General features: G+C 29.9%; 1 protein-coding gene across 2 annotated transcripts in view; it reads left to right on the forward strand.

Moving 5' to 3' along the window:
* Positions 1 to 15,654, forward strand: part of LOC134681449 (protein unc-13 homolog D-like) — a 36,616-nt gene extending 20,962 nt beyond the window's left edge. Inside the window, exons 2-27 of one of the 2 annotated variants that reach the window (XM_063541081.1) lie at positions 305 to 412; positions 1,149 to 1,208; positions 1,595 to 1,664; positions 2,201 to 2,387; positions 3,338 to 3,454; positions 3,851 to 3,932; positions 4,338 to 4,445; positions 5,143 to 5,232; positions 5,425 to 5,528; positions 6,093 to 6,252; positions 6,534 to 6,655; positions 7,046 to 7,136; positions 7,598 to 7,807; positions 8,482 to 8,642; positions 9,069 to 9,195; positions 9,609 to 9,677; positions 9,965 to 10,039; positions 10,535 to 10,639; positions 11,371 to 11,652; positions 11,939 to 12,079; positions 12,427 to 12,459; positions 13,088 to 13,246; positions 13,662 to 13,749; positions 14,081 to 14,243; positions 14,531 to 14,747; positions 15,436 to 15,648. In XM_063541081.1, the coding sequence (XP_063397151.1) occupies positions 305 to 412; positions 1,149 to 1,208; positions 1,595 to 1,664; positions 2,201 to 2,387; positions 3,338 to 3,454; positions 3,851 to 3,932; positions 4,338 to 4,445; positions 5,143 to 5,232; positions 5,425 to 5,528; positions 6,093 to 6,252; positions 6,534 to 6,655; positions 7,046 to 7,136; positions 7,598 to 7,807; positions 8,482 to 8,642; positions 9,069 to 9,195; positions 9,609 to 9,677; positions 9,965 to 10,039; positions 10,535 to 10,639; positions 11,371 to 11,652; positions 11,939 to 12,079; positions 12,427 to 12,459; positions 13,088 to 13,246; positions 13,662 to 13,749; positions 14,081 to 14,243; positions 14,531 to 14,747; positions 15,436 to 15,582 (3,276 nt within the window). In that variant the 3' untranslated portion in view covers positions 15,583 to 15,648. Of the gene's footprint in view, positions 1 to 304; positions 413 to 1,148; positions 1,209 to 1,594; positions 1,665 to 2,200; positions 2,388 to 3,337; positions 3,455 to 3,850; positions 3,933 to 4,337; positions 4,446 to 5,142; positions 5,233 to 5,424; positions 5,529 to 6,092; positions 6,253 to 6,533; positions 6,656 to 7,045; positions 7,137 to 7,597; positions 7,808 to 8,481; positions 8,643 to 9,068; positions 9,196 to 9,608; positions 9,678 to 9,964; positions 10,040 to 10,534; positions 10,640 to 11,370; positions 11,653 to 11,938; positions 12,080 to 12,426; positions 12,460 to 13,087; positions 13,247 to 13,661; positions 13,750 to 14,080; positions 14,244 to 14,530; positions 14,748 to 15,435 lie in introns of both variants that reach the window. The other variant, XM_063541080.1, reaches the window with a different exon arrangement.
* The last annotated feature ends 7,841 nt before the right edge of the window (positions 15,655 to 23,495 follow it).

Raw genomic sequence — 23,495 nt, forward strand, 5'->3', positions numbered from 1 at the left:
TTTTCTAATAAAACGATTGGTTCAAATTATTTGAAACTTTTATATTTTTATCAAAGGGTTAAATAAAATCTTTTGTCAAATTTTTATGAAAATTACAGTAAACGAGCAAAATTAATTTTAGTGAAAGTGTTGGGTACCACCTTTAGAGTTCACAAAGATTTATTTTAGGATAGACATTTGTTCATTGTGAAGACTGTTAGTTGAACTCTTAATGTTCCATCTAGAACGAAATACAGTAAACGTCATACTTTCTGTTAACTTTGCGCATTGAGTATTTGTCTTGATAAATTCATGTTTCTTTCAGAATGAGAATATTTACCGAGGCTTACTACGAGGACTGTTACATCCACTTGGCATACCAGACAAAAGTCCAGGACTAAGACCGGGAGATCTAATTGATCATTTAAGAGAGGTAGATATGTTAAACATTCTTATGACGTAGATTTTATCTAATAATAAGATGTAAACGTCACACATGTGTTTGAATTAAATGGGCGATGTTTCGTTTAATGCTTCCTTAGATTTAAATGACTTCTGAATGTTTATTCAAAGATAAATATATGGCTAGGGAGTTTATTATTATATCATCATATGGAATGTTATTTAAAAGACCTTGATGAGGTCAATCGCATTTATAACCCGACCTTGTGTAGGGCAGAAACGATTACACTACAAATATTAGTTGACTATTCAGTTATGATCTAGTTATGTTATGATTTTGAAAAGTACATTTTTCTGCAAATTAAGTTATTGTCATTTTAAGAATTGGGGCTTTAATTAGTACTGTAATCTTTATCTTTTGATGTTATTTATATCTATTTTTTTATATTTTCTGTCCATCATTCTCCATTCTTAACACCCCTTTACTAGAATCATGTTAATTTAAGCCTGTTTTTTTTTTTTTTATTTTTTTTTTTATTATCTATTTACGTTTTTATCCCTTTTTTCACTTTTTATCGCAACTCTCTACTTCGCAAAACCCACTGAAACCCTCATGATGATGGAATTAGAAAAGAAACTTTAATTAGGACTCACTTCATCGTAATATTGTTTAAATAATTTGACCATCAATCAAATAAGAAAGTCCATATTTTCTTTCTTCTGAGTTTGATAATGTTTATATATTGATATTTTTTCGATACATTTAGATATTTGAAGTTGACAGAGATGAACACGAATATTTCATTAGAGAGGAACTTGTACACAGGGTACGTTAATATTGCATGTTTTGTAAATACAAATATCTATTTTATATATTGCACACATGTAAATAAATTAAAAAAAAAACCAATTGAACAGCATATATATATATGTAAATTTGAAAAAAAAAGTTATTAAGTTTATACTTCATAGGGAAATGCCTGTTCGAAGTTAGAAATATGACAGTTGTTTACCATACTTTTGAAATTTTTGAGCTTTTAATTTTGCCATTTGATAAGAAACTTTCTGTTTCAATTAACCTTGGAGTTCGGTATTTGTGGCGGTTTTTTTTTATTTCTTGAACCTTCATATCAGAAAACAGTAGGCTAAGACTTTATTAGAAAACGTGAAATAACCATTAATACAAAGAATATTTTTTGTTATTATTTTACAGCCAAAGCATGTACAAGTCAAAGTGTCTATTATTGAAGGACAAGGCCTGGCGTGGTCAGGTGAAAAGAAAGGTATAAACGATGAATGTTTTTGAATGTTGTCAACCATATTATTCGCGCAAAAATAAAAGAACGCAAACATAAGTGTTAACGAATGTGTAAAACTAGGATCTCTCATGTTTAACTTCATCTTTTACTATGCAATACAATGCAAATAATGTCGCCAAGCACAATTTTTCATTTATAAATTATTTGATACACACTGAAAGTACAATTTTGCTGTATTGGTTGCATTAACAAAATTAAGTAGTCTGAGGTCTGATGGTAAAACTTATGTTTCAGAAATAACCTTATTCAGTAAACACAAGTTTGGAAAGCAAAAAAAATAAAGATTTGATAGCACAAGTAGAACAGTTTGGTCCATTATAGGTTTGCCAAAACTAATATTAAACCTCAAAGACCTAGTATATTTAAGCATTGCTATGCCAACATTTCGTCTACATCACTCACTGTCCCTTGAACCAAAATACACATGTAGATGTAAAGCGAATGCAAAGCAATTCAAATGTCATCATGAACTGTTAGTGTAAAAACCATATATATTACAGGAGATTTTTACTGCCTGGCAAGAATTGTTCATCATGGGAAGAAATCACCAAAAATATCGCCAAAAAATTCTCCAAAGTTATCACCTCGGATGACTCATTCATCAGGCTCATTTGATGAAGCCGATATCTCCAAAACACTAACTGTAAAGAATTGTTCAAATCCACAATGGAATGAAGAATTCAGTCTGTAAGTGATTCCAATGTTATTTATTTGTCTTTTTTTCTTATGACATATAAATTTCACACATGTATCTATAACAAGTCCGATCGACGCTAAAATGACTTTACTGTTTGAATTTGATGAACTATAAAACACGGTACAGATGTTATTGCACCACATGCACATTCGACAATTTATGTCGCTTCAGTATATATATTTGCAACCAAACACTTATACATACTTGAAACACTTTCCACGGTAGCAAACAAATCTAAGAGAATTGCATGTCAGCTGCAAACGGAACAAGACATGGTTCCTCAACAAAGTATGCGTTTCCTGCAATGAATGATGATGCAATATTTAAAGGGATTTTTATGGATATGTCGGTGTTTCCATGTTTATCAGATTATAATGAAACATATTACAATAAATGGCAAATTACATAATATTTGACGCATGGAAATAAACTATGTTGACGCTAAGAGTCAACCATCCGTTTCATACAGATATCGATGTTCACGACGCGTTTATATCTTGAATGACTGCCATCCGATACTCAATGAATCGTAAGCTTAATTAAGAAGAATATTTTTTGAGGTTAGAGACAGATTCATAAAAACGTTTAACAAGATCAGAAAACAATACGTGTGTTATGATTTATGTCCTCATATACGGCATTGTTTCGTATTAAAACATAAACTACAATCAAGAACAATATATGTGAAAAATATATTTTTGAAATCTTTGCAAAATATTAATATTAGGCATATATAGGCCTTTTTTATCCACAAGTTGTGTTAGAACACTCGTGAAACGTAACATAACACTTATACCAAACTCCAAAGAATTTCCAAACAGAATGTTCTGTATCTGATAACAAAAAATGATCAAACAAATGTCATATTCCTGACTTGTTACTGGCATTTCATTTTGTAGAAAATGGTGTTTGTAGTTCGACATTGTTTTCTTTATTTCAGAAATATCGATAATTTCTTTACTGATGAGATAAAGATTTATATCCGTGACCAAACTGTGGAACAAGAAGCTTTAGGACACCATGTTGATAGACATCACCATGAACATAAATTTAAAAGGTAACTACGATGAGTTTATTGGCACTGCTTCTTTGACACACACATTTGGCAGTCATAATATGAAGGTGGAGATCCCTTGAACTGAATTGGAAATTTGTTATGAACACAATGTGAAACAGCTGATTATATAGATTTCAAGCATTTTTTTAGAAATGTTCTTGCTTGCTGGAAATTAAGTATTGTACAAACTCAGCTGTAGTCAATCTGGTTCTTTGGAATCTTTTAAAATCTGTGGACAAAATACTTATAAATAGTATTAGATAAATAAAACTGAATTCCTATCTTTTAACTACGTAACTATGTACTTATAAAACTGGTAATTGACCAAAAAGTGTAAATAAAAGAAACCAGTTTCGTGTTATTATTTCGTTAAAATTTCGTTACCTTATTTTTTAGTTTGCTTCGTATGATATGGCATTCTAGTGAGCATGACAAGTCGAAATGTGGTTGCTTTGGAATGGTATCTATAAATGTTAAGGTAAGGTTATGTATATATTTTGGGACACTTTAGAATAGGTAAAAAAATAGTCGGGATGTATAGGAATGGTATCCATAGATAGCAAAGAAATGATATATATTTGGGACGCTTTAAAAAAAAACGTTCACTAAAAAAACATTACTTGGTACAATCATCTTTTGAAAATAATGGCGAGTTAAACTTGGTATTATAGCTAGATATTCATCCCACATGCAGAACAGATTTATTATATTTCCTTTACATTGAGATATTTTGGTGGGCTAAACATAAAGAGTAGAAAGTTAATGTGATCAGCAGCTAAGTGTGGTCCTGATGAATGCTATACAAGTACCAAAAATGAATGTGCACAACGAAAAATGTAAGAATTCGTATGAAATGATATTTGAGATATTTTTGCATTTTTAGGATGTGGTTGCACAGGGAGTTGATAAATGGTTTGACGTGACTGAATGTGGAAATAAAAATGTTGTTGTTGCCAAATGTCGTATTAAGATCAATCTATGTCATAGACAGGTAATTAGTTTTTACTAATGATAGCAAATTTAAACTAGAAAATACATATGTTGTTGCAATCTAATTGAATAAAACGATTTAACTTTCAAATTTACCAATGGTAATTTGTTTGTGCATTATATTAACCTTGTAAACTGAAACTCTGGTTAAATAAAATCATCATAGATACCAGGACTAAATTTTGTATATACGCTTGACGCGCGTCACGTCTACAACAGACTCATCAGTGACGCTCGAATAAAAAAAAAAGCTAAATAAAGTACAAATTTTAAGAGTATTGAGTTCCAAAATTCCTAAAAAGTTTTGCCAAATACAGCTAAGGTAATCTATGCCTAAGGAAGAAAACAGTTAATTTATAAATATAATAACCATATCAATGATAATTCATGTCAGCACAAAAAGTGCTGACTACTGGGGTTGTGATACCCTCGGGGGAAATAAGATATCAATGAATTATCAACATCTGAATTTGATATAAAAAAAAAAAAAAAAAAAAGAAGGATCCATCATTGCTCAAAGGTACACGACATCATTTGTTTTATCATCTCCCGGTACGACTTTGAACATAAGTAAACTAAGCTTGGTTCGATGCAAACTACAAAGATTTGCATTCTCTCGCTGAAAGTTTAAGCACATTGAAGTCTCTAACAAACTGGCATTATTATATTTTGTAGGATGATATTATTATATTTTGTAGGATGATATAATGAGCGAAGAGTATTTTTCTATCGACGACTACTACCAAGCTGCCCAACAAGTCTACAGCTACGCTGCTAAAAGATGTTTGGTAAGATTTTTTTTAAACTGTTTTCTGAAACGTTTAATTATATCATCTGATTTTTAAAAAAAAGTTGCAATGCATTTTAAATCAAACGTTAAAGGTTCAAACAAGACATTTAAACCTTAGTTATTTATTACTATTGATTTGAGTTTATTCTATTTAATGATTAACTTATATTTGTAACTTATGTCTTAATAGCAAGATGACATGACAATGGAGGCAAAGATACAACCACAAGATAGAAGAATACTTAATACATTTGCATCATCTCATCAGATATCAGACCTATCACAAGCTATTATGTAAGCAATTGTTGTTTATTTCCACAATTAAAGGGTAATTGATGTTAATTTTTTTTGTAAAACATGCATATAGATATAAAAAGAAGTGATATGAGGACCAATGAGACAACTCTCCGTCTAAGTCACAACCTATAAAAGTAATGTCTATTTCAAAATTCAAAATAGATCAAGATCAGTTTTCGTGGGGTTCGTGTTTGTTAGTTTTTAGTGTTCTATGTTGTATCTTGTGTTCTATTATTTGTCCGTTTGTCTTTTTGTATTTAAGCCATGGCGTTGTCATTTTAGTATTGATCTATGAGTTTGACTGTCCCTCTGGTATCTTTCGTTCTTTTTCAATGTAAGATAAATTATTGTGATGATACTTGAAAAGCAAGTAATTTTTATATATATGCAAGATTTTAGTTTATTTATTATTTATTATTTTTATATACGTGTAGCGAAATAACCTTATTATGTACCAAAATCAAAATACTTGAATTAAAATAATTTTCAAGAATTAATTGTTTTTGCCAGACACATAATATGAAAGGCCTTCTAAGTTTTTTTTGTGTTGTTTTCTTTCAGTCATGTGATCATTTTGTTAGAATGGACAACTGAAAATGACAATTTAAGTCATACACAACATGCTCTTGTGAAGCATATACAAGAATTACAAATGACCTGGGTCACAAAGCAGTTCAACATATCAACAGCAGCACAAAAGATGCCATTAACCGATGCTGAGGTACTATTAAGGGACTATTTATTAAATTATCCGGGTTCATGAATAGATGTTATTCTTTCGATCTACGATAAAAAAATAAGCTGCATTAATTTAGAAAAATACAAATGAATGAATAATAAAGAGTTAAACTATTTGCTTTTGTTTTGAACACACACTTCTCCCTTCATTAACACGAGCCTGCGGTTTTGGAATGTTTGTCTTATTTATCTTTTTTGACATACCAAATGATGTTCCAATATGTGTACATCAACACAAGTTTCATAAATTCATTCTATCTACAGATAGGTTGGTATAGAAAAGCAGCAACAGGTTACATAAAGTGTATCAGTGATCATTTAGAAGAACTACCAGAACTCTTTCCACCTTCTGTTGACAATGTTAACCTACTTAAAGCAAAGATAGGGTAAGTAATACATGAAAACTGTGGTAAGTATTTCATTAAACGATCCTGATTAACTGTTGACATGTTTTTGAAATTATCAAATGTTTTGTAAAATCGAAAAGAATTTAACACTTTAATAGGGTAATGAATGATTTCTTAAAACCAAAATACTACAATATGGTATTTTCATCTCCAACTTAACGTTGTTTTTGGGTACATGTTATCAACACTCAACTAGGCTTTAAGGACGTGCAATTTAATCTTTCTTGATTAATACGATGATTAAAATTAACGTTACTAAATGTGCCATATAAATTACGGAATTTCCGTTTTGAATATTACTCGGAGTTATGTTTTTTTTTATTTTCCTTTTTGGGTGTTCAAAATTATAATTTAACTTATTCATTTTAGTGTTACAGTACAGCTCTTAGAATTGGATCTATGGGAATCAAAGAGTTCTCCACATAAAGATCTAGCACATTTACTTCTGCATAAACTTCAGGTAATGGCCATAATATTTTCTCAATTTTCTACGGAAATGCCTGTCAATAATATGACAGTTGTTTTCCATTTGTTTGATGTTTTTGAGTTTTTCCATTCGATAAAGGCCTTTCATTATTATTTTCGGTTATTTAACTTTTCTTTGCAACCATTTGTTTAATCTTTTTTGTATATCTTTTGTATATTGGATAATCTGAAATACATTTATTATCATCTTAACAATATGCACATTTTGAGAATCAATTCTGTAAATGTTTACAGAATTGAAAAAAATTACAATTTAAGACATACCTCTGTAATGTGTATGCATGATCTTAAATGTGTATTCTAAATGTACGAATGCATAAACGTAAAAGATTTGTAATCATTGCCAAACAAATATTTGCAGATCTAAATTAGAATACTCCGATAGCATGTTTAACAGATTATGTAATATAACAATTATCAATTACAATGTTTTAGAGTGATGTTGATACCTATACCCACAACAAAGTAGAAACCATATCTATGCATGACTTGGTTAAGGACCCGGTAATACCTGAATTAAATATTCTCGGAGAAATTGTGGATAATTTGTCATCTCATTGCTACCCGATGGGAGTTGTTAGAACCTTTTACAACTCGATAGGCATCAACTATTACCGAATTGTATCCTTATCAGCAGAGAAAAACGTGAGTTGCTTGATTCGAAATTCAATTATATGTTCGTGTTTACAGTTTTATTTCTGTCAAAGATCTTACTTGCTATTGAAATAATTATTTCGATCATGTGTTGTTTGGCTTTGTTTCATGCCTTTGTATTTACTTTGGTGCACTTTGTAGCTTGGCAGTTTATGTGATCTGTTGTGCTGTGTGTATAAACTCTTCACATATACCTTTCATATATTGCAGTTTTCCTTTAAATATTTCTCAGCTTCTAAAAAAAAACGTAAAACATTTATAAGAATACTTTGTTTTTGACCCATTGTGTACATTTGCCATGCCAAAAGAAATTTACAATACTTGTTCATTTAGTTGTCTTATTTGCAAATGTATCGAAGATGCCTCATTTTCTATTGTAACATTTCGATTGAGTGTCCATTCGTATGATGGGTGCTGCATGGATATCAGAAAAAAATTCCCTATCGATTTAACCGGTCTTGCTTTTTGTAGCTTTCAAGTGATTCCCACAGGGTTAACATATTTCATTCATCGGTAAACTTCTACTGCTTCTAACTCAACTAAATATAACATAACTGAATGGAGGTAATTCAGCACGTTATCTTTTATTGTTACATAATGATTTAATGTTTTTGTTTGCAACTAGAAAATTCGTTATCATGTATATTTTGATTTACATTTTACAGATAAGTACAAAAACCAGGGAACTCATGATGGAGTTGGACAAATACCAAAGAAGATATCACAAGTTTTCAGTTAACATAACCGAAAGCAGCAAACTCGCTCTAAGAATATACTTCCTTGTTAGAAAGTTTTATAATATTACAAGGGATAATATCAGTAGAAGGTATATACTATATCTATGTTTTATAATATTTGATACCTTACGTGGACAACTTTGTCAAATACAGAAACAGAACAAAACAAAAAAGAAGGTTGCTGTCGTCACCCAATTTATTTCAAATCAATTTCGACAAATACAGAGTAAATACTACAGATTACTAAAACTGTATGCATGTAAACTTCCATAAAAACTGTATGCATGTAAACTTCCATAAAAACTGAAATTACTTTCATCCATTTTAAAATGTTGTTGGGTAATCACTGGCATTTTAATTTGAATAATATCACTTGCATGAGTTTAATATATTGTGGATTCAGTTTTCATGTTTTTATCTAAAGCTTGCCGATTCAAAAAATCTGCATTCACTTTCACATAGATTCAATTCGAAATACCTATATCTTTTCATTTTGTGTTAAAATTTGATTTCAGAGATGTTTTTAGACTAGCAATATCAAACTATCAACAATGGTTTCAAGAGACTCTTGTTTTCTGGATTCAGACATTTCGCACGGAGTGTATGACTCGGATAGAAAAGGCTTTGGAGATAGATAAAGATGTGAGCATATATTCAAACTAATTTCTTCTCTTTTACCTCAGATATCAAAGGCAACAGGAATAAACAACATTAAAACAAATTTCCTCAAAAAATATATTCATGTAACAATGTGTAAGTTGGCAGTATTTCAGTTACAATTCCGAAAAGCGACTATAACAAGCATTTACAATATTTACTTTATCATATAGCCTTGAGATACAAGTAAACAAGTTAACTTTTCCTTAACATGACTAATGTTGGCGTTCACTATGGCTTCTATAAATAGTCAATTGTATATAAGCAACTCCTTCTTGCGATTCATTACTGTTTTTCAAATTAGAAAAATATGCTACTTTAATTTCAAATAACTTTATTTATAAAGCTATTCACACCATTCCTCATCTAATGATTTATTTCTCGTTTTCTGTTGACAGGTTGTTCTTGTAACATCACGTTGTAAATTTTCAAATTCTTCTGTGGATGTTCTTGCCTGTTTTGCAAAGGTAAGATTGTGAACTAAAATATTGTAATCATCTGATTAATAATTTTCATTGTTATTAAATAAACGATAGATGAAATGAATCTTTAAAGGTATTTTTATAAAGTCATCAAGTTTGAAATATTTGATTAGTGTATACACTTTTGAGATTTTAATCTGAATTATTCTTCCACTACTTTTCCTTTATGGTTCAGTATGTCATATAATTAAGGAATGGTGACAATAAGTTGTTAACTGTAAATATCATGTATCTCGAACGGCTCCGTATATTAATAAATAATGTATTTCCAGATAACAGAAGAATGGAAGGCTATAGATTTCCATGATCCTGACTCATCTTTAATGGGTGTCACAAAAATAACTGATGTAAGTTATATATCTATTTCTTCTATTTTAACTTCGGAAATCGTCTGTACCTAGGAGGTTGACAGTTGTTTTCCAATCGGTTAATATAGTTTATCATTAGCTTTATCCCTTTTTATGAACTTCCAACTTTTTTTTAATTTTCTGAGGAGTTCGGTACTATCGTTCATTCAATTTTTCCCATGACAAATTAAGTTAATAACAATGACAGATGACTTCCAACGCTTAAATTTGAGCTTCACTGATAAGTCATATGTAGATGTAACGCCTGTGTGATATTTAATAGTTTAAATAGCATTTACAAACTTCTATTATCTCTCACTACAAATGATACAGAAAGTGTAGTTCTTTATGAAGTTGGGCTTCTCAATATCTGAAATCAACATTGATACATAGCTGTATTTTGTATTTAGCAGATTTTTTTAGCAACTGACTAACTATCACAAGTAAATTTATTTTATGACATCCTCTACATCAGTTGTAAACTTGTCTTTACAGTTAATTTGTGATGGTGCCCGGTTGTATGTTCAGAAGATACAGAACATTTTGGAGAGGAATTGTTATTATGATGATGAAGAAAAAACCTTTAATGTTACTGATAGGGTAAGTTCTAACAGATCAACTAAAAATGGAAATTATGTTTTATGTTATTCATACCTATTTAGAAAACGAGAGTGTTTTTTTGTAAAAAGGTTTGAATATTTCGGTCCTCAATGCTCTTCTTTATTTTGGCTTTTAACCTTTTTGATTTGATCGTCTTCATGAGTCTTTTGTAGATGAAATGCGCGTCTTGCATGTTTATATTATGATCCTGTCTATTTGATGAGTATTTTTACCGTGTTTTTGAAGTGAGTTTTTCACGTATATCACGTTTTGAACAGCATTGCATTTCACAATGGCGATAATGTAAGGCATAGTTTCTTGTAAAAGTGAGGCGAATGATACCAAAGGGATATTCAAACTCGAAAGTCGAAGTTAGTAAATAATGGATATTAAAAATAAAATTGAGAATGGAAATGGGGAATGTGTCAAAGCGACAACAACCCAACCATAGAAAAAAACACAACAGCAGAAGTTCACCAACAGGTCTTCAATGTAGCGAGAAATTCCCGCACCCGGAGGCGTCCTTCAGCTGGCCCCTCAACACATATATAATAGTTCAGTGTTTTGTCTACTAGTATTTATTTAAATTCAGATTTCCTTTCTTTAAGCTAAGTATTTAACGATTCTTTATGATAAAATTCCTTGATCAATTTTCCAGAACATTTTAAACAATTACAAGACTGAATATAATTTGCATGGTAATGTTTTATTTCGTAAGTTATCTGTTTCAGCTTTGTATCACACTTAACAACATAGAACACGTTCGTCAATACTTAAATGAACTTCCACAATTATTGGAATGGGAAACTGTGGTCTCAAGAATCTCTTCAACACACGAGAACGATCGCATAGGAACACAAGCTCTCTCGACTCTCGCACGACTTCTTAGTACCACAAATAAGGAGATTATAATGAAAAGTTCCCTGTTACTGACACAGATTACGGAGAAAATGAAAGTAGACATGGCCGCTTATATGGATATATTTACAAGAAAAAGACCAGAAAAGGCATCCGTAAGTTTATAAATTATTCAATTGGAAATAAATTACTATATACAATCTTATTTGAGTGATAAATACATATAATTTACCATTAAAACTGGGCAAGATTTGCATTCAAATCCTTCGTATGTAGTGGCATCTTGTTATGCAGTTACGCAGATCATTAAACTGCCGATTGCAGTATGTTATTTTCCTGGACAATACTAACACGATTTACGTTTAAACAAATTGTATACTAGTAACACAAAATTTGATTATGTCAACTTTTAATTGTAACAGTTATATTTGCTTTCTTCAGTCCGTTGATAAACTTATTGGATACATGTCAGTTAATCTGAAGACCCTCCATGACAAAATGATGACACCAACATATTACAGGATGATAGAACATCTGTGGCCAACCATGGTTACTTTGTTAGACCAGAAGATGCTCTCAGGGGTAAGTTTTCCCAATCATTGTATTTGCCTACAGTAAACCGCAATGAACACTATTCCATTGTCTGTTTATTTCACTTACAGTTCATCTCTTCTTGTGAGATTTGAATCGTGAGTCATAATTAACGAATTTCTGTACATAACTCATTTATCTGAAGTGATTATGAATATTGAAATGCAAGTACAAATTTGTCCCATAATCATAATAGCAATGTTCAAGAAGAAAATTAAAAAAAATAATACGCAATTGACACACTATACGTAGTTTTCTGGAATAATGGGATACAAAAACACATTTTATTTATCTTGTTTATTTTACTATTTAATAAATATTGTATTTTTCTTTTATAGGAAAGACCCGAGTACTATTATCAGATGAAACAAGTAAGTTTTCATTGTTTAGTGTTGTATAGGTAAAGTTATTTCGGATGTTATACTAATTATACTGCGGAAAAGCATCAAACACCAATTTTAAAGTCTTGTGTTTGTCCTGCTGGTCTAAGAGACCAGTAAAATACCACATATGCACCGGTAAACTACCCATGTCAATTGAAACGGTAATCATTAACGATCCGAAGGAATATGTTATTTAGTAAGTAATAAATTGTTAACGTAAGAAGTGTGTATCGCAGTGCAATTGTGTTGCTGTAAGAGCATTGTCAGTTATAGCTGTTCTCACTCATCTTACTCGAATGTTTATCTGAAGTCTTAAGTGAGATCATAGTGCTAGGTTAAACCATAATTGGATGCACTTTTTTTTTAAACTTGATAGGCGGAGCTAAACTCCCTGTCGGCAGAAGATTACAAAAAAATGTTATTTAGAATAAACCTCACTATTCGAATAATCAATTATTAGAATTGTATGGAACACATGTATAAATGAATATTTTTTGGTTCTGTTAGTAAATCGAAAATTGTAATTCAATTTTAATGAAAGTTTGTATGATCAGTGTTTTTATCAGCAGTGTACTCACATTTCAGAGTGGTTATGACAATTAAATTTATCTTTCAGCATGTGAAAGCTTTGATATCTTATTTTGTACGAGGCGGGCTTCTGGAGAGACAGGTTAACAACCCTGTATTTGAAGCTCTGAAAACACGTCTAGACTACAATACTATGTCGACTGAGGATCTGTTACTGGCTTACTACGATAACATAGCTGACGATATGGTACGCATTTGTAAACATTTTTGTGAAGTTGCAGTACACTGTTTTGTATTGGGGACAGCTGAAACACGCTGAAGACTCAAAGGTGGACTTCGGTTGTTTTCTGATCTTTTGTCGGGTTGTTGATACATTCCTCATATCCATTCTCAACTTTATAAGTTATGACACTTGTATGAAACAATTATATAAAAGTGTGCTTTCATTAATATTTTATGTCAAATTCCACAAAATGACAGATTTTTGATAAAAGAAATACTGGGTATATTTATGAAACTGTTCAAAAAACGCTTCTGCTTGTTTTATGTTATTATGTTAGGAGCTTTTACATGTCAAATGTTTATATCAATGCAAACGCTAGCACACATACTTTTGTTTCTAATCTTTTCATAACTAATCGAATTGGTTTGTGTCTTTATAGGGTACACCACTGGAGTACTTTGGTCACCTTGCATTAAAATTTGCTTACATTGAGGAGACAAGAGGCAATATTACAATATATGTCAAGGGTAGGTATAAGACAAAGCTTTGAAAATAAATCACTTATCTTTTCATATAAATATATTATAGCAAATGACATATGCATATAGCAATCATTAGATATAAACATTATTTTAGAGTCGAAGCATAAACGTTTAAATTACATAATCATATTCAGATGTCTTAAACTTCTAAACAGCATTATCCTTCTGTCACCTTAATTTGAGAATTTGATTTTTCCAGTTGATTAGGAACTTTCAGTTGTGAATTTTCCCTGGAGTTCGGTATTTGTGTGATTTTACTTTTAATGTTTTGGCACTGTGTTCCTTTAAAATGTAGCATGTTTTTTTAATTGAACAGTTATACGAGGTTGTGACTTACCCGGCTTAGATGTTACTGGTCTAAGTGATCCGTATGTAATACTTAGTCTACATCCATCAACAATGTTTGGTCATGTAAAGCCCCAGAGAACCAGAATCGTAGAACAAACATTGAATCCAGTGTTTAATACTTCATTTCAATTGTAAGTTTTCTATTATTGGATGTATTTGTTTTAGTCGTTCTCATTTATATATTTAAATGCTCTGATACACTTTTGAAGTTTTAAACAATTTCAAATGTGTCCTTATTTACTTTACGACATATTACAGCAAACTACATCAAAATAGTCTTATTAAAGTTGATTCGATAAATTAATCATAAATAATCTATATGTTCATATGATAAATATAGTTCAATGTTTGCAATATCAATTGTCATTGTTGGTTTTGCATATATCAACAACAACTACAACTATTTGTTTATTTACAGCCCAAATGTTCCACGAGACTACATTGATATCCAGGGAGCTGTGGTATTGTTAAGTGTATTTGATTATGACAAGATTGGGAATGATGACTTTGCTGGAGAAGTTTTGATTCGTCTCTCCTCTATTCCCAAAATATCAATGTCACAAACTGTTGACTCTGCATCTGTTGTGATGATGGCGCTACAACGACCATCTGCAAGTTTAGAAGGACCATTTCAGGTACGTTTATTTAATTATTTATTCCGATTTTGTTTTTCAAACATAAACATATAACAAAAATGGCAATATCTGAACTAGATTTTATAAATAAAATGATATACAACTGTCTCATCGTTGTCATGAATTACATCTAAAAATCAAAAGCCTCATTCGTCATTGGAATTCTGTAAAAAGGTTGTCTCATTGGCAACCATATCGCACCCCCTTTCCTTTAATATTTCAAATGTGTGACAATGAAATGCGTTTTATAATGTGACAGCACTGTAGACGTACAACGATAAACACCTTTGTTCGAAAATTTGAGGAAGAACGGAAAAGAAAAGCAAACAATTTACACATTTCTAAAGCTTGCCGTCTTTTAGAATAAGAATAAATAGTGCATCGAAGGCCATCATAATTTAAATGAGGATATTCGAAAGAAAATTGTATAGATTAGTGACAGGCGAAAATGTATTGTTCATGTATTGCAAAGCATCAGCGAATTCGTTGGGAGAGAGTGGTTTCTGTTCATGCAACAAAACCAATGAACAATGGGGAAAAAAAGTTTAAAATATGTCATTTATTTTTAGTAATTTGAATATTATTTAGACATTTCAGGAGGTAACATAAGTGTTGCCATAATAATTTTTGTTATAATTTGTTTATAACTATGGAAATCAAATAACACTTTTCTGTTTAATATTTGCAGGTTCTTGTGGAACGTAAGTCTTGGGACAAAACAGCAAAAACATTTCTTGCAGACAGAAAAAGATATTTGGAACATCATCGTCCACGAACTGACAGACCGTCGAAATTAACGAATTTCTTCTCGTTTCTAACAGGAGATAAGACCTGAAAAAACTATTTGAATTTTATGAACTGATCAGCATTCCCATTGCTGCTTGAAATATAAAAAAGATGGTCACATCTTTCCCATGATGCATCTGCACTTAATTGCATGAACTATAGCGATTTAACGCTTTCTTGAAAGAACAAATTTCAAGTATGTATTACTCAGGAAAATTTTGATTCGAGATGTGTCTCAAATACTAACACAGTGTACGTCTAGTCCCAGTATTTGAAAACATAAGCAAAGTGTATTCTTCATACTGCAATTGAAGAATATACACATTCGACTGATTCATTAAAAATGTGTTAGTTTGCTTCCTTTGTATATATTATATCATGTTTATTACATGTTATGAATAAATTTGTCATGATTGATTTTGTGTTTACTACTGACTTATAACACAACATTATGTTACATTTCAGTAGACAATACAGCTTGGTGTATGTAAATGGTTATAACATATATAAGCTTATTGTCTGGTACAATTAGGCTCAAGTATCGAAAACGATAAAAATTGTATCTTTTTGAAAGTTTTCAATATTCTCTTCCTAACTAAGGTCCTCATAATCTGTTATTCACATCCTCAGATAGATTTCAACAAACATAATAGATTTGTTTGCAAGCCCTTACAGTGTACATGAACAAACACACGTATTAGAGTTTAACATATGTCACCCAGAACTTGTTTCTTTACTGGTATTAAATTGGTCTTACCAAAACAGTTAAATTCACAACAGGTAAAATTTGTGTTTGAGAAATTAACCCCTATAATATTAGTATGATACAATTACACAGTTTAACAACTTGAAATTGAAAAGCACAAATGCATCCTTTCTATCATGCCACAAACCGTTATAATGGTGTATTATTGTACATACACGTTAAATGAACTCATGAAAAATACCAGGCTTTACCATTCAGCATCATACCCATCAATCTCAGCCGCATTCATAATTGTTAGAAGGCCAGACAGATCCAAAAAGAAAGTAATAGGGTTTTGAAAATCAAAAGTTCAAAAAGTTTGTGTCAAAACAGACTTAAAAGGTCATCACTGCTTTGGGATAGAAGAATAATTCAACTATGAAAAACGGTAATTAGCAGATAAAAGCAGTATTAACCATTGTTCATGTCAGCACTGGAATTCTAAAAACTGGATTGGTGATAATCTCAGGGATAAAATATCTTCATCAGTGGGGTCAACTAAGTGATACAGATCAAAGATTACAGGCTAATAACAACCCACACTCAGTGACAACATCCCAGCGGTCAAAGAAACTAATTAAACAATAAATTATTTGTTCAAGGTCATCTTATCACTGATTTCAATATCATAAGACCTTTGGTGTAATACTGAAGAACAATAATAATATACTAATGTTTCAATAAAACTTGAAAGACAAATGCAATGTTTCACTTTAATTTAGTGAGGTACGTCAACTCATCACCAAACAAAAAAGTCTCAAGTCTTCACTTGTTTATTTTCCAAATTCGAGTTTATAGATACAACAACAATTATGCATAAATAATACTGAGTATAATAGGATAGAGTATAGTACTTAAGTAAATCATAAACAAATTGTTGACAAAATACTGTGCATATTTTCCTGAGTACTTTTACATTTATATACTGTTAAAAAAATCAAAACATTATCCATTTAGACAATTCAGTGTTTATTTTGTACATCTCTTTTAATGGAATTAGTTCTCTTTACAAAATTTTATCATACATTTTAAGGATGTACTTATATGAGGTTTTGGAATAAGTGTCAAATGTTCGACTCCTCTGTGTTTTTCCATACAACACAATGTAAAATATTTTGCCCCATAACACTTATTTATCTTATAATTTAACCTACTAGATCATAAAAGACCATTTGACAAAATTTAAACAGATACTTGATTTCCTTTCTTTTTTTATTGAGACCCAAATAATACCAAGCAAATATAAGGTGAAAGTCCGAGCCAGCCTTTTCCCCACCATATTTTAAAAATCAAATATCTAGAAAAGGAGCTCCATTTTTAGCTCATTTCGATCCTTAACTAATACTCTTCCAGCTTCAATAATCAATTTTGAATTCTTAATTTATCTAATTTTACCTGAACTCACCTAAGTACATCCTTAAATAGGTTACACTTTGAGAATAGCTAACAGATAAGTTGGTTATATTGACTTTAGGTTGCTTAATGTACAGGGAAAAAAAGAGATATTGGAGTGAAAATGCACAATTGAGTATAATATTTTACATTATTTCTAGATTATCATAGTATAAGTTCATATAATTTCTGCATTTTCATATTTACTGAGACAACAACCATTGGTTTCCAATTGGTAAACTAGATACTGAACAAATAATAACTGTTGAAATATATATATTATGGTTTAAGTATTTAGTACAATTATTTATGAAAAAAAAGAAAAAAGGTTCAATAAAATATTCATGAACAGATCAACTCAAAGCACTGTGGAGTATTCAGATCAACTCAAAGCACTGTGGAGTATTCAGATCAACTCAAAGCACTGTGGAGTATTCAGATCAACTCAAAGCACTGTGGAGTATTCAGATCAACTCAACAAACATAGAAGATAAAATTCTTGTACATAAGGGTTTTATCCACCAGAGTTTTTCATGTATAAAATAGTGTATTCCAAAACAACATGTAAGATCGAAACAATTTACATAGTTTAGTTTTTTTTTTAACATGATCTTTGTCAAAAAAAATAATTTTAACCCTATTTGCAGAAATTAACATAAGACAAAACATAAGAAAAAACAATAGTCACATAAGTATGTAAATAAAAAAACAAACAAAAACATACACAAATCATTTTTTTTCTTAGTATACCCAAAAAAACAGAATCAAATATTGCTACATAGCTATAACACTATCTAGAACATTGTCAGTAGACCTTGCTATTTATTTTTCCTTGTATTAAAGGTTAACAATCTCTATTGTGATAATATTTAATGAAAAGACAATAAAGAATATTAAAACATATTATTCCATATAACTAAAAATAAATATAGGGACAATAAAAAGGAGACCCCAAAATGGGGAAAAACTTAAATCAGAAAGACATATATCAATTTAAGATAGGTTTTAGTTTGTAAAATATTTTACATAAAAATGATATAATCTCAGCAGATCTATAAACTATGCATAGTGCATTTTCTCATATTGTGAAAAAAGGTGTATCATTTACTAGATCAACATTCACAAAATATTCTACTATGCTAATGTCAATTTAAAATAACAATGTGTATTCATTATCTAATATAAAGTAAAAACAAATATCATTTCATTTAAATGATCACTGATAAAAAGAAAAAAAAAAAGTATTATTTAATCACAATTGATAAAACTAAAATAAAAATTATCTATAACTAATACTATATACAAAATAGAACTTCAATCCCTAAATATCTATCTGAACATTTATAAAAAAAGTTCTTAGTAAAAATCTGTTAAGATAGTGATATGGATGTTCAATAAGATTAGTGAAAAAGTAAAATAACAAAAAAATACAGACATTTTCTTATGTGAAAATGGTGGACTAAACCTGGTTTTATAGCTAGCTAAACTGTTTGTTTTTTATAATAGGTATGAATCATCGTAAACAGACTCATTCAGTGCATTTTTCAATTGCAATGTCTAGTCTAAAAATAATAGTAAAAAATGTATATACTGATCTCTTTTTACGAGCGCCTAGTGTAAATATAAAATTTCAAACCTGGTATATTTGATGAGTTTATTTTAAGTTTTGATTGGTATTTATGATGATATTACATGGTGCAAATGTTCATCTTTACAAAATGTACCTTAATGTTATTGTTTTCATAAGTAGCTAAACTAAAGTGTTGTATGTTGGAGGTAAAATTTGTATTCATATACAGGACTAATCAAGATCCCAACAAGAATGTGTCCTCAGTACACGAATGCCCCACTCGCACTTTCATTTTCTATGTTCAGTGGACCGTGACATTGGGATAAAAACTCTAATTTGGCATTAAAATTAGAAAGATCATATCATAGGGAACATGTGTACTAAGTTTGAAGTTGATTAGACTTCAACTTCATCAAAACTACCTTGACCAAAAACTTTAACCTGAAGCAGGACAGACGGACGGACGAACGGACAGACCAGAAAACATAATGCCCCTCTACTATCGTAGGTGGGGCATAAAATTAAGAGGACTATGCAACATGAATGTACCATTCAGAAGGGCCATCTTTTATACATAAAAGTTTTTTGGAGAGTAGACAACACACTTAACAATATGTATATGCCAGTTTACAAGGATGTATTACCATACAAAATACTGTAAACCAGGAAATTTTCGCGCCGTCTTTATTTCGCGATTTACTTACACGATCCTAATTCGCGCCACTTTGAATTCGCGACGTCCCAGTGGCCTAGATAAATAATTTCATAAATGATTTGGAAAGTGAACAGCTTTACATATATCTTAAAGCAAATGATAAAATCAATCAGAAATCTTTTGTTTTCGGTTCATTAATGTTAAAGTAGATTAAGAGTCTGGCCTGTTTCAATGCTCATAAAAAGACATACACAATAATAGAAAAGTAAAGTTAATTAGAAATAAATTAAAATAAAAAGCTGTCAGGATTAATACTAATTAATCGATCTTTTGATCTGATCAATCTGTGTAGTAGATTCAACGAGGTGATACCTTTATTACTGAATGACAGGTGTCTATAACATAATTTTAATGAGTGTTGTTGGTTACATAACAATATCCGTAATGTTCGGTTCAGTGAAATAACTGATTTGAGTTAAAGACATGACTTTTAACATTGCTATTCATTAAGAGATACAGTTATAATCTAAATAATATATTTTTCGTCTTTGAAATCAGTGTTATACAGTAGTCCTATAGATATTCTATTCATATACATAGATTTAAGAAGATGTGGTATGAGTGCCAATTAGGCAACACTCCATCAAAGTCACAATTTGTAAAAATTAATGTAATTAAAAGAGTTTTTCCTTGATATTTTCGCGGTCGTTTTATTTTCGCGTTTCACTTCTTACCGCGAAAATACGAAAATAGCGAAAATAAAACTACCGGGAAAATTTCCCTGTTTACAGTATATAATTAGGTGCAAGAAAATTTGGAGCCTTTCAAATAATGTACATTGATTATTCTATGTGAGTCACAACCTTAAATAAACTATTTATGCATCAATATCATCAATGAATCTTGCAATATCCCTTGAAATGAGCATTTGTTTTCATATAAAGTTGATCAAGTTTAAAATTGATATAATAATCACCTAAATTCTATCCATGTCCCTTTACATCCAGTAATGAAAAAAAATATAGTATTTTTACAGTTAAATGGTCGGGTGATCAACTTAAAAATTAAGGTATCTAAAAAAAAAATTAAGTCGATAAAGTTAGAGTACTTTTACATCAGTGCAAACAAACTTCTATCTTTAACATGTAACATGTTTTTCTATACTACCGTAAGTTCTTTCATTTCATGATTTGACTAGACATGTAAACATTTTAAGCACATGTAAGAACCACAGCTATATTAACTTGAGACAAACATAGTAGTAAATTGGTTGGTTCTTGAATGGAATCATAAATGTGGGTCAAAACTTGTGTATTTTTTACAAAACACATAGAAGGACACTTTCCATGATGGTGCAACTACATTTCTTGTGCCATCAAGGGTAGATAAATTAAATAACTGTTTTAATTTCATAAATACATAAACTTCAAAACAGACATCAATGGAAACCTTAAATCAAAGTTGAAATTTCAGGAAATGTTTTGACCAAATAAGTTAATGATCACAAATTGTCCTTTAAATTGAACTATTCATATATAATGATCTAAAAATATGGTCAGTTTTTGTCTCCAATATGGACATCTCAACTTATAATAATAATTTTCAAGGCAACATTTAGTTTTCAAAGACTTAATAAAAATAGTTTAAAAGTTGATTGATGACAATCTCAGTATTGATCTTTGAATATTAAATTAGATTAAGCATGTCTATTTGGTTTCTCTCGTAATGACAAACATTTGATACAATCTCATAAGAATAAAAAAAATCATGCTATTTTAAACTACAATAGTAATTTAAAAGTAATCTCTTTGCAAAAATCAACATAACATATTCATAACAAACAATAAAAATGCACTTTTCCTCACAAGTAAAATCAATCTAATTAACAACTAAACACCAGTAAAAGATAAAAAAAACAATGAACTTCTTCCTAAGAGTTGTTAAATATAATTCATACAACAATCCAAAACCATTAACAGACCTTCATAATAAAATGACAATGTTCTTCTCACAAAATAGTATACACTTCTTAACCAATTATCAAAATACTTAAGCTTAGCTTAAAATCCTCTCTTATTATAGAATATCTATTAAATTTAAACAATATTAAAACAGTTGTATAACAGCTGTTGTATAATCAGCAGTTGATATAAAGAGTACAATCTCTACTGGCCTTGTGAATAATAAATATTTACAGCAGTTTAATATATATATTGCATAGGACTACACATGATTCCTAGTAACTAAGTTACAGTCAGACACTGTTTGAAATAAGTTTATTGACCATGCTATACTATCTCTAAATTATAATAACAGGTTGCATTTCAACAATATACTAAAATATTTTGAATAGAAGAACTTTTTTTCAAATAATTTCTAGTTCCCTTCAAGCATCTCTAAGCCAATTAACATTAACAGTATACCACAAATAATAATAAAAAAACATAACAAAAAAGTAATAAGAAGCCTATTTGCTAAATGTTCCCTAAATGTAATAAATGTTATAGATGACAATTTGTTCTCTTCAAAATGTAAAAATCCATTTTGTACTTAAAATATTACAAATACAATAAATATTTTCATTTGGAGTTCACATCAAATGTCAACGATGTAATAAACTCATAAAAAAACACCAGGTTTATTATTGTGTAAATCAGACTTGTGTTTCTTCTATAAAGTTTAACAGAGACACTCAAATTCAATAAGTCAAAAATTCAAATGTCATTCTACAGGTATTGTTATTGGTATGTTGGGGGTATTGCATTTCAAAAACATTTCAATCAAATAAAAAGCACAATATAATTGAACAAGCAAACGTTTATTTTTCTATCAATGAGTTTTTAGAATGGTAATGATCCTGAGACTCCTCACCTTTGTCCAATAAACATGCAAAATTGTGTTTCCTTAAATGTTAAAATTTACATATTAAAAACAAATTGAGGTTAAAGGAAGAAAAAAGAAATTACAAACACCAGAAACACTTAAATAAACAAACTTGAGAAAAAGATGAACAAATAAACAAACCAAACCAAAAGACTGTGTTGAACAGTACGAAAACTTTCATTTAGATTTTTTTTTATCAAAGTTAGACCTAAAAATGTTTGCTGTGATTTCAAAATACAAATTTTAATTCTAATCATGTTTGTATTTTTGAAACAAATGATACAAAACAAAAGATGTGTTAATCAATCATCTAGACAAAATATATGCACTATTAAGTTTTTTTTTAGAAAAAAGTTTTGTGCAAGTCTATCTAATAAAAGAATTCAAAATGAGAATATGAGTCTTTGATCAACACTTAAATCTCATTATTAGAATGACAATTCTTTGATCCAAGGTCCTATCATAAATAATTGTAGGCATACTGGTATATTGAAAGAAGACAAATATAAGACAGATGATGGAAGACATATTTAAGTGATGGTAACATCAGAGACATGAATAAGATAAACTGTAGTTTAAAACAAATATTTATATCATTTAAAATAAAAAATCATAACAGAAAGAAATTTATCATTTTATGAGTATCATTTTTTTTGTGACTTGTGAAAACATACATGTATTTGGTTAATGGGATTTTAAATAAGTGGTTTTAAAATT

The sequence above is a fragment of the Mytilus trossulus genome, chromosome 8 (assembly GCF_036588685.1).
Source record: "Mytilus trossulus isolate FHL-02 chromosome 8, PNRI_Mtr1.1.1.hap1, whole genome shotgun sequence".
NCBI lineage: Eukaryota > Metazoa > Mollusca > Bivalvia > Mytilida > Mytilidae > Mytilus > Mytilus trossulus.